This window comes from Phodopus roborovskii, unplaced genomic scaffold (assembly GCF_943737965.1).
Source record: "Phodopus roborovskii unplaced genomic scaffold, PHOROB, whole genome shotgun sequence".
In the NCBI taxonomy this organism is placed as follows: Eukaryota; Metazoa; Chordata; class Mammalia; order Rodentia; family Cricetidae; genus Phodopus; species Phodopus roborovskii.
In genome coordinates, this window is record NW_026126416.1 from 31,203,843 (window position 1) to 31,218,130 (window position 14,288).

Sequence of the window (14,288 nt, forward strand, 5' to 3'; positions counted from 1 at the left end):
GTCTCAAAAAACCAAGGGAGGAAGGGAAGGGAAGGGAATGGCAGGGACGAAGGAAGAAGAGAGAGACAAAATTCAGTATCCAAAGTTAGTTGTATTCTAAGTGTGGCTTACAAGAAAATATCTCAGCTTTTAATGTTGGTTGCATGTTGAAATGATAATAGTTGGGTATTGGCTAATGTATAATGGTTAAATGGGGTTTACCCTGGAAAATAGTGCCTCTGCATCTAGAACAGCAGATTGGAAGTACTGTACATCAGCATGTTATTCTGATTACAATATTGGAGGATGCCTCTGTTTCCAGCCCTCCTGCTAGACCGTCAGAGTTGTAGTGATCTGGACAATAGCTCTTCCTGTTCTTTGACTTCAAGGGTCCTGTGTATAAAATGGACATTTCTTTAACTCTAGCTCAAAGATATTTTTGACACTTCGGATGGCATGCATGTAGCTCATGTGGACTTGGCTCTTCTCCAAGAAGATTCTGAGCAGCATGAGGCAGCCAGCGTTTCTTCCTTTACGTCATTGAAAGTGTCTCAAGACTTAGATATTTTGGTGATTGTCAGCTCATCCAACACTGCCATTGCTCTTAACCTAAATTTGTATTTCAGGTACGTAGATGACTAAAATTTCTCATTTGAGGTAAATAGACCCCACAAAAGGCTTAAACTATACTCATTAGCTTTTTTTTTTTTTTTTCCCCTTTAAGCAGTGTTCTATGTAGTTAGTTAGATCTCATTATGGCTCCTATGGTAAGATTGTTACTGTAAAGAATGTTTATAAATGACTGCTGGCTGCCTTTGTATTTTGGCTTGTATAGCAAAGATTGGTTTCGACTTAAGTGGTATTGTATGGGGTTTTGTCGTATAAATAAATAATCAGGGCTGTACAGGTTAAAAACCCTCACTTTCATATACCGCCCCCTCCTTGTCTCATTTCAGAGTAGAAGGGGATGGAATTTACCTGTTGTTGGATTTGCTGCTTTTGTGGCTTGGAGTCCTGACTGCACTGGGACTCGTGTTCCTCTTAAAGGAGTATGACAATATATATTCGGCTATTTTCTGCCTGGGGATTTCCATGGGTGTTTCCCTCTGAGGAACTGAACTTGTCTCCTTCTAAGAACCTCAGCAATGCTAAATGCTTACTTATGTTGCTTTTCCATGAACTTGCTAGCTGCTGTTAATTTTATAATCTTTTTATGTAACTTGATAATCTGGATATAAGCCTTTCAACATCTATGAGCTAACAATATTTAGGGCCATTCAAAACCATTAGTCTTTTGATTTGTCCTTGATATGAATAAGATAAATCCCTGAGAAGTTGGGAATGTTTTTGATGAGTTTTATTGCCTGTTGTTGGTTCATTAAAAAAGGGTACATTTATTTTTATATACCTGCCAGATATCTTTACAGCTGTAATATTTTTTAGGGTTCAAACCCAGAACCTCAGTCATGTTCTTCAAGCAAGCACTCTACCACTGAAAGACTCCAAGTCCTAGTTTGTTTTAAATGGCTCTTTATTTATTTATGTTTTACCCTATCTAAAAATGAGTAGACATCAATGGGATTTCAATTAGGAAAGATGTTGTAATTTGATTAATTTACTTTTATTTGTTTAAGATAAGGTCTCACTATCTTCTTGCTTCAGCTTCCTGAGTGCTGGGATCACAAGAGTGGCCATCATGGCCACTGGCCTTGTTTTTAAATCTCTGAGTGGGGTGCTTAGTTTCCCCAGACTGTTCTGGTCTGCCCATAGACTGGTTTCACTCATCAGTAACATGCTGTATATGTAGAATGTCTCCTGATCACTCAATAGAAATGGTGTGAATGGTGGGAAAAGAAGGCCTAGTTGCCTCGTCATGTGCCATGGATGTTTTAGAGCTCTGTCTTGTGCCCCAGACTTAGGGACCAGTCTGTCCAACTGAGCAAGTGATCTGTGTTTATCATTTTGCAAATGCTGTTTAATGCCATGTCTCTGGAGTTGACTGTACTTTTCCAAGCGTGCTCTGAAGTCCAGATGTGTTTGTCGTTTCTATCTTGTACTAATGTTTCTTTCCCTGGTACAGAACATTAACCCTTTCTGCTGTCCAGTCCATCCTTTGGAACTCCATTAACATGTATAGCTTTCTTGAAGCCCTGTACTCACAGGCACTCTCTCGACCCGAGTCTTAGACTTACTTATGGCTTTCTCCTCTTCTCTGTGTCCCTTTTGAAATGGGACCTTGCTGTGTTGTTCAGGCTGGTCCCTGAGCTCCTGGGCTGAAGTGGTCGTCCCAGCTCAGCCTTCTGAGTAGCTGAGTTTTTTACTTCCGATTCATCGTGAGTGACGTTTTTCTTCCACTTTGTCTTAGCTGTCCATTCTCCTAGCCAATCTCTGGGCTTTGACAATTTGAAGTCACTCCTCCATGTCACTACTCTACACCACTCAACACACTTTCCCAAACTTTTTAGCTGGCTTACCCAAGTGCCTGCCCTCTGACCTCACCGGGATTTCCAACTCACTGACCTTCTGTGCTTCCCCTCCAGCTGACTTTGGATTTTGTGATCCATCGTTTTTGTCAGTTTCTTGCATGCACTCTAAACTTTTGTTCTTGCTCCATAGTAGTAGCGCTTGGCCTGCCAAAATATCAACCAAGAATGAAATTTTTATCCTGTCTTCACAGTGCTTACACTCAAGCAGTTTTGCATTTGTGAGAAAACTGCAAAAGCAGGGTTTACCAATCCCTTTTTGTAGTTTTTTTTTTTTTGAGAGTTTTGCTCTGTAGTCCAGACTGGCCTCAAACTCAAGATCTGCCTGCCTCTGCTTCCCAGGGCTACAATTATAGGTGTGTACCACCATATCTGGACTTACAAAAATGGTTTTAACCCTCTGTTTTTCCTCAGGCCTGCTTGTCTCTTTACTCTTCCCTCCTGTATTTTAAAGGACATAGAAGCTATCTGATGTCTAATGAGTCCTCCTTTAGCTTTTTGGTTCCCTTGTGTTTAATGAAGTTTCGTCACTTCCTTCCCCCGACCTCCACGGACCTTTCTAATTCTCTTCCTTTTGTATATTTACAATCTTTTCAGTATCAGGTCCATGTCCAGGTAAGGGACAAGTAGCAGTCATTCTCCTGTTGGGTGTCTCTCCAGGCTATCGTCTTCTCTCCAGGCTGTTTCCACCCCAAGCCATGCCACTGTCTTCTTACCTGATTTGCTTTAACAAACGCCTGATCAGTCTTCTTGTGTCTATCCTCATCCCCTAAGCCCATTTTCTCCAAAATGGCATCTTTAAAATGTCTATCTCTTCAGTGGTCCAGCCACATACTCACGTTTCATCATCCTCTTGACATATGTCAACATAATACCTTCCGAATTCAACACTCCCGAAGTGTGTAATGAGATTAAATGCTTTCCCCTCTCCCTAGCAATGTTCTGAACATGATCATGTTGTAGCTCTGCCTAAACCCTCTTTTAGCTGCCTTTTCTCCTAAAGATGAAAGTTAACTTCCTTAGTAGCCCCAAGGCTCTGAGCTGTCTGTGTCCTGCCGCTCTCTGGCTTCATGCCGCTTCACCATTCTTCTTCTCCGCTGTGCTCCAGCTACCACAGTCCCCTTTGTTTCTCAGCGGTGAGAGCCCTCTTTCCACAACTGTCCCATCTTAACTCTCACACACAAATTGCTTTGCAGTTCTTGTTTATTTACTGACTCTGGCCTAAGTCTTGCTTTGTTATGGTATAATGAGTTATTAAAAACCTTAGCTTTGAGCTGGCGAAATGTGACTTCCATTTGCATTCTGTGGAATGCCTGAATCCTCTCTATCCCACCCCCAAAACAAGTAAATAAATGTTAAAAAGTAATTAAACCCCTAGCTTTCTGGTTAAATTAGCCTGGTTCCTTGTTTTCTCTTGAGCCTTAGTGTCTTTTTCTATGAAGTGGGTTATACTTCTGTAAGGTTGTTGAAAGAATTAAGAGTGTATGTAAGTCAGCAGGACAGCTGCAATGTGCTAGACAGTAAATGTTCTTTCTACTTTGTGAAATGGACTACTGCACAGAGCAGTTGTTCATGTTGTGAAATTTATTGTTTTACATGTATATAAGGGTGTTTTGCCCCCACATATGTCTGTGTACCGTGTGTGTACAGTGCTTACAGAGTCTGGAGTTACAGATCATTAGAAACCACCATGTGGATGCTGGGAATTGAACCCAGTCTCCCAGAACAGCAACCAGGCTCTTAACCACTGAGCCATCTTTCCAGCCCATAGAGTCAGATTCTTGATACTGACTTTATTACTGTTGTACAAGGGAGGTTAGAGAGACTACACTCTTGGGAATATAACATTTATGCCATTCTTCCCTGTATACCACACCCATTTTCATTAAAAAAAATTTCATATAATATATTTTGATCATATTCCTTCCCTTTCCCAACTCTTCCCAGATCTTTCCCATCTCCCTACCTACCCCATTTCATGTTCTCTCTCTGTCTGTGTGTCTGTCTGTCTGTCTCTCCCTCTCTTTTTTTCTCAAAAAAATAAATAAATAAAAAAGATAAAACCAACAGGACAAAAAAAAAATATATATGTATAACAAGAAATAAAAAGCACATGTACACAAACCCAGAAGCTCATGTAACACAAATTTGGGATCGTTTATCACTTTTTTGATGCAGCTATCATTCTTTTTCAATGTAGGCAACACCCAGGACACCTACTATGTGAAGGAACACTGGAAGACCTTCCCATTGAAGGGCCTGCTGGGATAGATGAGGACGACCTTGCTAACTCTGTCCACAACATGAAACTGACCAAAGTTTCCTTTCAAGTTGATAGGTATAAACATTTTTAGGATTTAGTGTGTTTCCATTTTTATTTTTTGTCCTTCTGACATTATATTTTCATGAAAAGTCTCTACATGGAAGATACTATTATTTATTTGGAGGCAATGAACTCCTAGCTGGCTTGCAGCTTGCTATGTAGAGCAGGCTGGCCTGGAACTCAGAATGGTCCTCCTGCCTCTGCCTCCTCTGCTGGGACTACAGGTGGAAGCTGCCGTTCCAAGTGTTGTTACCCTGGCTGGTGCTTGACTTGGTGCCCTTCCTATAATGGTGTTAAGCTGCCCTGTTTTCCAGGTCTTGGAGGGCCCAGCTGTCATCACTAAATGAAACAACAAGAAGCTTGAAACCAGAGGTTTCCTGTTGTGCTCCGTGGTTCCAGGGTGTTTTACATTTGGAGTCCCCAGAATCTGGTAACCACACTCCTGTTGTGCCAAACCATGTTTTCATCCCAGGGGATGTCACATGTGGCAGGTGTGCTTTTCCACAGAAGAGGCACATCGAGACAGGTGATCCAAGAAGACCATGGGAGGCAATGCACCTGAGAGAACAGGAGCAGCCCGCAGAGCTCAAGTGTATGTCTGTGACTGCGTTTACTGCACTGTTTACCTGCGCAGTAGGAACGACCAGCTGCACCATTGTCCTCTGGGACCTGGAGACTCAGAGCATGCAGTGTTTTTCTCTCAGCCAGAAGTGTACTCCTGTGGATAGCAGTGGAGACCAGCAGCTGTGCCTTGTTTTGACAGGTGAGCATGTCTCGTATCGGATTGGAAAACACCACTTAGAGCTGCAATTGCTTTGCAAAATTATATTAGTATTATACTTGTTTCTTGTGTGTGTGTCTGTGTGTGTGTGTGCGCGCGCGTGCTCGAGCATGTGTGTGTGTGTGAATACCAGAGCACTCAGGTGGAAGTCAAGGACAACTTATGGAGTTGGTTCTCTCTCCTCCAACCCTGTGAATCAAGTTTGGAGGTCTTTTATATACTGAGCTATCTTGTCAGTCCGAGGTGTGACGGCTTATATTTCCCTTCTGTTGCCTTGGTGCCAGCATGTGCCTAGTCTTACTGCAAAGTGGTACTTATTCTGGGAGGAGACTTGGTGTTATTCTCTGTAACATTGTCTCATGTGCCGTAATTTATTTTATGTGCTATATCAGCATGCATGCTTAGAGCCAGCAGGAGCCAGAAGAGGGCATCAGATCCCCTGGATCTGAAGTTACATGTGGGTGCTGGGAATTGAACCTGGCTCCTCAGAAAGAGCACCCAATGCTGTTAACCACTGAGCCATCCCTCCAGCCCTGTTTCAATTATTTCTCTTTAGCTAAATGTTAGTACTAGATAGCAAAGGTAATGTAAAACCTGTGACTTGAGTCTACACAGCAGAGGTTGCAAGCTAGCTGATCATGGGCCATGTGTATGTTCCATATCCATTTTGGTTGGCACTGACACTGGTTTTATTTTATTTAGCTTTAAAGCAGGGTCTCACATAACCCCAGCTGACCTCGTACTTGCTGTGTGTGTAACTGATGCTGGCATTAAACACTGATCCTAGGCCAAGCTTGGGAGGCAGAGGCAGAGGCAGAGGCAGAGGCAGACAGATTTCTGGAGGCCAGCCTGGTCTACAAATCGAGTTCCAAAGCTACACAGAGAAACTTTGTCTTGAAAAAACAAACAAGAAATAAAAACTCTGATCCTACTGTCTCTGTCTTCCAGTTCTTAGAACTAGAGGCCTACACCTCCACACCTAGCTTAGGCTTTTAAAAGATGCCATAAATACTGAGTGCAAAATGACAGATTTATATAACTCTGGATCTGTAGCTGTCACTGCTTTAGCACACCGCATCTACCTTTCTATATAGAAACTTAAGTGTTGGGGTGGAGTTGGGATTCTCTGGTGGCTGTTGTATTTCTGGTTGGACTTTTCTTGCACTTTCCCTGACCTCTGACCCCTGTGCTGCAGTTGTATATAAGATGCATTCATTCAGTGTAGGTGCTAGAACCTGCTACAGAGGTGTTGATGTTGTATGGGATTCAATTGTTGTTTCTTCTTCACCTTCTAGTTTTTTATTTTTGTTTTTGTTTATTTTTATTTTGCTTTTTTGTTTTGTTTTCTGAGACAGGGTTTCTCTGTATAACAGTCCTGGCTGTCCTAGAACTCACTTTATAGAACTCACACAGATCCACCTGCCTCTGCCTTAAAGGCATGTGACACCACTGCCCAGATTATTGTGCTTTTTTAAAGGCAGAAAGAATCTGACTACTTAGTCCTGGCCAGCCAGGAACTTGCTATGTAGACCAGGCTGCTCTCAAACTTATAGCCATCCTCCTGCCTCTGTCTCTATAGTGCCAAGATTATAGGAATGTGCTACCACACCTGGCTTGTTTTTTGTTTGTTTTGTTTTGGACAGGGTCTTTCTGTATAGCCCTGGCCAGCCAGGAACTGTCCATGATCTTCCTGCCTCAGCCTCCCAAGGGCAGGCCTTTCAGGTGTGTGCCACCATGTCGGGAAATGCTGAGCTGCTGCCCGCCTGCCCGCCTGCCCGCCCGCCCGCCCGCCTGCCTGCTTCCCTCCTCCCTCCCTGCCTCCCTCCCGCTCTCTCCCTTCCTCCCTCCCTTCCATACTATGTCTTAAACTTAGGGTACTGTACATGTTAGGCAAGTGCTCTACCACTGAGGAACATTCTCAGCCCTTAATACAAAATCTGATGTTTTTGTGTTACTTGTCTTATTTTGGTAAACCAGTAAGTTGATACCTTTATAAATAAAGTTTTCAGGTATTGATTGTACAAGATAATATGAAGTATAAATGTATCATTTCATAGTATGTGTTTTTGGTATTTTTTTACTATTTGTTTTTATAATGCTGGGAATCTAACCCAGGGGCTCATGCATGCTAAGCAAATGTTCTTTTTTTTTTTTCTTTTGTTTTTGATTTGTTTGTTTGTTTGTTTGTTTTTTGTTTTTCGAGACAGGGTTTCTCTGTGTAGCCTAAGCAAATGCTCTATTCCTAAGCTTCTTCTCTAGCCCTAATGTATTATTCTTATAAAAATTTGCTTTGTGGTCAGTGTTTTAAGTATAAAATAATTCTTGGGCAGACAAGCTAGCCTATTGAGTAAAAGCATTTGCCACCAAACCTGATAATTTGAGTTCCATCCTGGAAACTAACTCCCATAAATTGTCTTTTGACCTTCAAATATATGCACCTTGACACACTTGTGTCCACACACACACACACACACATACTCACACAATAGTAAATAAATTCAATGAACATTAAAAAACATCAGTTAATTAACACTACAACAACATGGGACTGTCCTGGTTGGTTTTTCTTGTCAACCTGACACAAGCTAGAGTTATCTGGGGAAAGGAACCTCAACTGAGAAAATGCCCTACAGACTTAACCTATAGGCATTCTGGTTGGAGGTATTTTCTTAATCATGACTGACTTTGGAGGGCCCAGCCCACTGTGGAAGGTGCCACTCCAGGGCAGGTGGGACTGGATGGTATAAAAAGCAGACTAAGGGGCTGGAATGATGACTCAGCAGTTAAGAGCATTTGTTGCTTTTACAGAAGATCCCGATTCGATTCTCAGCACCCGTATCGTGCCTTACAATCTGTAATTCCAGTTCCAGGGAATCCCAACAGGCATGCATGGTACACATACATGTAGTGTACATACATGTACAGCAAGACATAATATGCATAAAATAAAAATTAAAATAAAAAAGCAGGCTGAACAGGCCCTGGGGAGCAAGCCAATAAGCAGCACTCCCCCGAGGCTGCTGCTTCAGCGCCTGCAGATTCCTGCCCTGGCTTCCCTTTGTGAAATGAAGGATGGTAAATTTTAATTTGAAATAAACCCTTTTCTCTCCAAGTTCAGTCATGGTGTTTTATCACAGCAGTAAAATAGTAGTTAATACACAGGGTAACACACACACACACACACACAGATATTTAAATTTTTTTTCTTTGCGATAGGGTCTCCCTCTATAGCCCCGATTGGCCTTGAACTCACTTTATAAACCAAACAGGCCAATTTTTTTTTCAGATTCACCTGCCTCTACTCACCATGTACTAGAGTAAAAGATGTACTCCACAATACCCAGCTCAATATATGTATTTTAGCTAAAGTATAGAAATATTAGGTAATTAGAAATGAATTCAATCATAATTCTTAGATCCAAGTTCCTAATTTATTAATGCTTTTATGTTTCCTATAGAGAATGGTCTCTCTCTCATTTTGTTTGGTCTAACTCAAGAGGAGTTTTTGAACAGACTGATGATACATGGAAGTGCCAGCACTGTGGATTCCCTTTGTCATCTCAATGGTTGGGGACGGTGCTCAATTCCTATACACGCTCTAGAGGTAACAATGAAACCCCCCCCCCCCCCACTTCACTTGCTGTCATGTGCCCTTGTGTGAATGAGTGACTGGAAGAATTCATGTAGTCTCTGTCTTCACCCTTCATCTCCAGGTCTGACTATTTCCTTAACTCTTATGAGTCTTACTGGCTCTAAAGATATGAGATAATAATGGATAGTATTTCACAAAGGTAATATGACAGAAATGTAGACAACAGTAAGCTAATATGATGAGAAGCAAGCTGTGGAGAACAGTAGAAATGATCTTTTATTTCTTATTCCTTCCTATCTAGCTTCAGAATATATGATCTGAATTTATATAGTATTTTATAGTTCATACATTCTTTTATATATATTACCTAATTTGGTCCTAAAACAATCACTTGAACTACCCATATGAGTGAGTAATTTTTATTCTCTCTCATTGTCTTTATACATTAAGAAGTAGACAGAGTGGCCAATCGAGTAGCCACAGTATACTAATAAAAAAGGAACTAGAATAAGAGTCAGGGCATTTCTGCATTATGATACAGCCTCTCAAAGGTTTTTCTTGGTGGTTTGTTTGTTTGTTTGTTTTAAGGTAAGAGTATCCCAGACCAGTCTCAGACTTGCTATATATCCAAGACTGGTCTTGATCTCCTGATCTTCCTACTTCTACTCCCTGAGTGTGTGTGTGTGTTTGTGTGTGTGTGTGTGTGTGTGTGTGTGTGTGTAAGGATATGTGTACATGAGTACAGGTGTCCTTGGACACCAAAGACGGACATCATAGAGACAAACTGAACCCAGGTCCTCTGCAGACCTTTATGCATTGTCAACCACTGAGCCATCTCTAGCTCCTCTCCAACCTTTTAAAGTCTATTTTTCACACCTCATGACAGGACCTCCCTCCCTCTCCAGAAAGGCCCTGCAGCACCTAAGGCATTGCTGGTACAGCATCCTAGAGTTGGAGTCATATAGGGATCATTAATAATGAGTTATTTCTGTGTTCATAGTCCCCAAATATCTTCATTTTAGCTGTCAGTTTTCTTTTTTTTTTTTAGATTTATTTTATATGTATGAGGGTTTTACCTACATGTGTGTGATTGATGCTCATGGAGGTCAGAAGAGGGCTTTGGATGCTATTGAGCTGGAATTACAGATGGTTTAAGGCAATACGTAGGTGCTGGGATTCAAACCCAGATCTTTTGAGAGAGTATAAGTGATCTTAACCATTGAGCCATTTCTCCAGCCCCAAGATTTGCAGGGTTTAACTTGATTCCTTTTTCTCTCTAGCTTCCTAATATTGCTTTCATCCATACACCGTATCATAATCAAAGATGGAGAAGTCTTTGGGAGCCTATCTTGCCTTATGAGCTATGCTAATGGCTACAATTAAGGAGCTCATAGTCTAAGTCCATATACTGCTGTTATTCATTGTTATACAATTTTGCATAGCCAATGATATGGAAATGCCATTATAGTGAATAGCCAATGATATGGAAATGCCATTATAGTGAAGTGAGGGGCAGTCCATGGTCACTTCCTGCAGCCATATTGGTCCTAGTTGGTTATAGTTGATCTTACGTCTTTACAGCTCTGAGGATGCATCAGGCTTGGAGATGTCATGTATTTTGCTTCCTTTCTCCTGAGGCCTTTTGGCCTCCCTCAGCTCCCCAAGTAATCTAAATAAGAATTGAAAGTCTTTTTTTATTCTTTATTTGTGTTTTTAAGATACTGAAGAGCTAGCCCTGAACCTTGTGCATGGTACACACGAGTATAATCTACCACTGACACACAATCCAGGCTTTTATTTAATTTTTGAACTCAGGATCCATCAGCTAACTTATTAGTATCCTGCTGTAAGATTTCAAGTCACATAGGTTGCAGCTTCTTGTAAGAGTGGCCCCCAACTTCTTTGTTTTGAATGCAGAGTTTTAAGTTATAGAAAGCTGGAAGAGTCTCCTGTAACCTGTTTCTGCTGGGACAAAAACTGACATGAAATGATAGCCTAGAAAGCTTCACTCTATGAGTCCTAGTGTGCTAGGGTCAACCCTTTCACGGAGAGACCAGCCGAAGCTAGGAGTATAAGCCAGTGGGAAACTCGCCTAGCATGTCCAAAAACCCAAGTTCAATCCCCAACAGTAAGTGGTTGGGGCAGAAGTCTCTCAGCAGGGATTTGTTTCAGAGTGGCCAGCCCTGAGGTGGGCAGCACAGGGAAGGTAGCATCTTAAGTCTTATCATCAGATAAGACTTAAGATGGTGCTGATAACCATTTGAGGGATATTTGGAGAAAAGAAGAAAGGCAGGGACCAGGAAATATGTGTGGGTAAACAGTGCTGGCTCAGCTGTGATCTGGGTTACTGCCGGTCTCCTCATGCAGGGTCCTGCTGGCACCAGGGATCATTATTGCTTGAAGGTGGCAATGTCAGTTTCCATCGTGGGGTGGATGACTCTACAAGTCTAATTGTTCCTAGAACTTTATGTGAGCTAAGGAAAACAAATGACTCAGAGAACAAGTTAGACAAAAATGATCAGGATTCACTAGAACCGAGGCACTTGTACAAAGTAAAGATGGCTTCATTTGTTCTGTAATCTCTGCTCATTACATTCTGAAGTTTAAGACATCTGCCCCTCCCAATGCTCAGCACACACAGGGTAAACACCTCTGGTTTCTTTCCTCTCCGTGTTTAGGCTGGCATAGAAAATCGGCAGCTGGACACAGTAGATTTCTTCTTGAAGAGCAAGGAAAATCTTCTTACTCCATCTTCAAAATCTCCTGTTCCTGATCAGCTGCACCACTTTTCATCCCAGTTATATTTAACACGTAAGTAGAATAGTTCTCCGTGCATACTATCACTTTAGACAACCATGTATAACTAGTTCCAGGGGCTCCCTTTTTGGGCCTCCCCAGGCTCCTGTACACATACACAGGATCCTGAGCACAAACGCATAAGCAGGCACACACACGTACACATAAATTATACAAATGGTAACAATTTGGAGGTACTGGAAGAGTGCCACCCCAGGTGACTACAGTGTTTGCTGTTCATAGCCTGTACTGTGCTCTGAATTTTTATATGCAAGGACAGCATGATCTTTTTAGATTCAAGAGAGTGACGTGTGAAGGGGAACAACTCTTCGGAAATTAGCCATCTTTGAGCTGAGATGTGCTGACAGCCGACTTTAATTACACAGCTATAGACTGGAATTTGTTATGAAAATTTTCACTACTTTAACAATTCTTCAAGATTTTGGCTTTTCTTTTTTTAATTAATTTATATTTAAATTAAAAACGATCTTATTTTACATTCCAATCCCAGTTCTGTCCCTTCCTCCCATTACCCCCAACAACCCCCATCTCACCTCCCCATCCACTCCCCAGGGAGAGTGAGGCCTCCCATGTGGACCATCGAAGTCTCATCATTTGGGGCAGAAACGAGGCCCTCCCCCGTGTGTCTAGGCCGAGAGAAGATCCCTCCATAGGGAATGGGTTCCCGAAGCCCATTTGTGCACTAAGGGGTAAATAATGCTTCCACTGCCAGAGGCCCCATAGACTGCCCAAGCCCCCCAACTGACACCCACATTCAGGGGGGCTGGTTCCCCAGCTGTCAGACTGGGGGGTTCCAATAGCTCCCACTTGCTCAGGTCAGCTGTTTCTGTGGGTTTCCCCAATGTGGTTTTGACCCCTTTGTTCAATTCCCATCAACCACATGACAGCTCACAACTGTCTTAACTTCAATTCCAGGGGCTCTGATGTTCTCTTGTAGCCTCCTTGGGCACCAGGTACACACCATGGTACATGTATATACATATAGGCAAAACACTCATATACATACAATAAAATAAGTATTCTGTCAGCCAGGCTTGGCGTTGCATGCCTGTAATTCCAGCCTTTCTAAAGGTGGGGAGGGAGGATTGCAAGTTTAAAGTTGGTCTGTGCCACCTAGTAAATTTGAAGGAAGCTGGATTGTATAAGACCCCCATCTCAAAATAAATAAAACCAGGTACAGGACTTTAATTCCAGTACTTGGGAGGAGGCAGATTGCTGTGGTTCAAGAACAACTCATCTACATAGTGAGTTTGAGGCTAGCCCTGTCTCAAAAATCAAAACAAAAACCAGAAACAGAAACAAATTCATATATTTTCTCCTTCCCGCTCTCTGTCTCCCTGTCCCCTCCCCTCCTCCCTTCTCTCCCTACTTTGTCGTGTTGAAAGTTGTCCCATCAGCAGTTGTCTGGCCACTGTTCACTCATACTGTTGGATAGTTTGTCTCTCTTCTCTTACATGCACTGCTAAAGGTGGGAATGGATCTGAAACCAGATGCCTGGGAACAAGCTTTGCTAACTTTCCTGGGCCCATGTTTTCCATCATTTTTGTACACATGCAATTGCAAAGCTGGTCAGATGCTGAGACAAACAGAAATCACCCAAGAAGGCCCTCAATCTCAAAGAAGGGTTCAGAGTGTGTTCCATTCCTGCCCTCCGTGTGTCTGTTGGAGTGGCTTTAAGTTCAAATTTTGGCTCTGCCATTTATTTACTTTCAGAATTAGCTTGGTAAGTGACTTACTCTCTTACTCTCTCTGAACTTCAGCCTCCTGTCTATGAAAAGGAAGTAAGCACTTACTGGGTTGTTGAAAAGAAAAAAAAAATGAGTTTAGAAAACACCAAGGCTGCCAAATAATAGTAGTAATACCAGTAAATGTTCATTAGTGACTGGAACCATTGGGGTTTACAAGCAATAAGCCTTCACAGAGGTGTGTGAGTTCGTAAAAATAAGACATTGGACCTTGCTTATGTATTTGGGAATATTGTAACTAACATTTGGATGTGTTGATGTTGGGGAGATGGTTTCATTGGTAATCTCTTCATTGTTCCCAGAGGTGGAAGAGATGACGGCAGCGTTGGATTTGCTTTGCTCAGCAATTAGAGAAAGTGACTCTGAGACCCAGAGCAAGCACTTTGCAGAGCAGCTGCTTCACCTTACACTGTCTTTCCTCAACAGACAAATAAAGGAGCTTTTTGCTCACACTGAAGGTAGGAATAGAGTGAGGGTGGGCTGTGCCATTCCTAGTCAGAACAAAAGCAGGGAAGCCGCAGTCAGGGGGGACACCACAGTGGGGGGGGCCACGGCAGAGGGGGGACAC

General features: G+C 42.3%; 1 protein-coding gene across 1 annotated transcript in view; it reads left to right on the forward strand.

Moving 5' to 3' along the window:
• Positions 1–14,288, forward strand: part of Spg11 (SPG11 vesicle trafficking associated, spatacsin) — a 65,667-nt gene that overhangs the window by 6,622 nt on the left and 44,757 nt on the right. The window contains exons 4-9 of the mRNA XM_051183548.1: positions 413–605; positions 4,663–4,800; positions 5,100–5,548; positions 9,025–9,170; positions 11,837–11,969; positions 14,023–14,178. Of these exons, the coding sequence (XP_051039505.1) occupies positions 413–605; positions 4,663–4,800; positions 5,100–5,548; positions 9,025–9,170; positions 11,837–11,969; positions 14,023–14,178 (1,215 nt within the window). The remainder of the gene's footprint in view (positions 1–412; positions 606–4,662; positions 4,801–5,099; positions 5,549–9,024; positions 9,171–11,836; positions 11,970–14,022; positions 14,179–14,288) is intronic.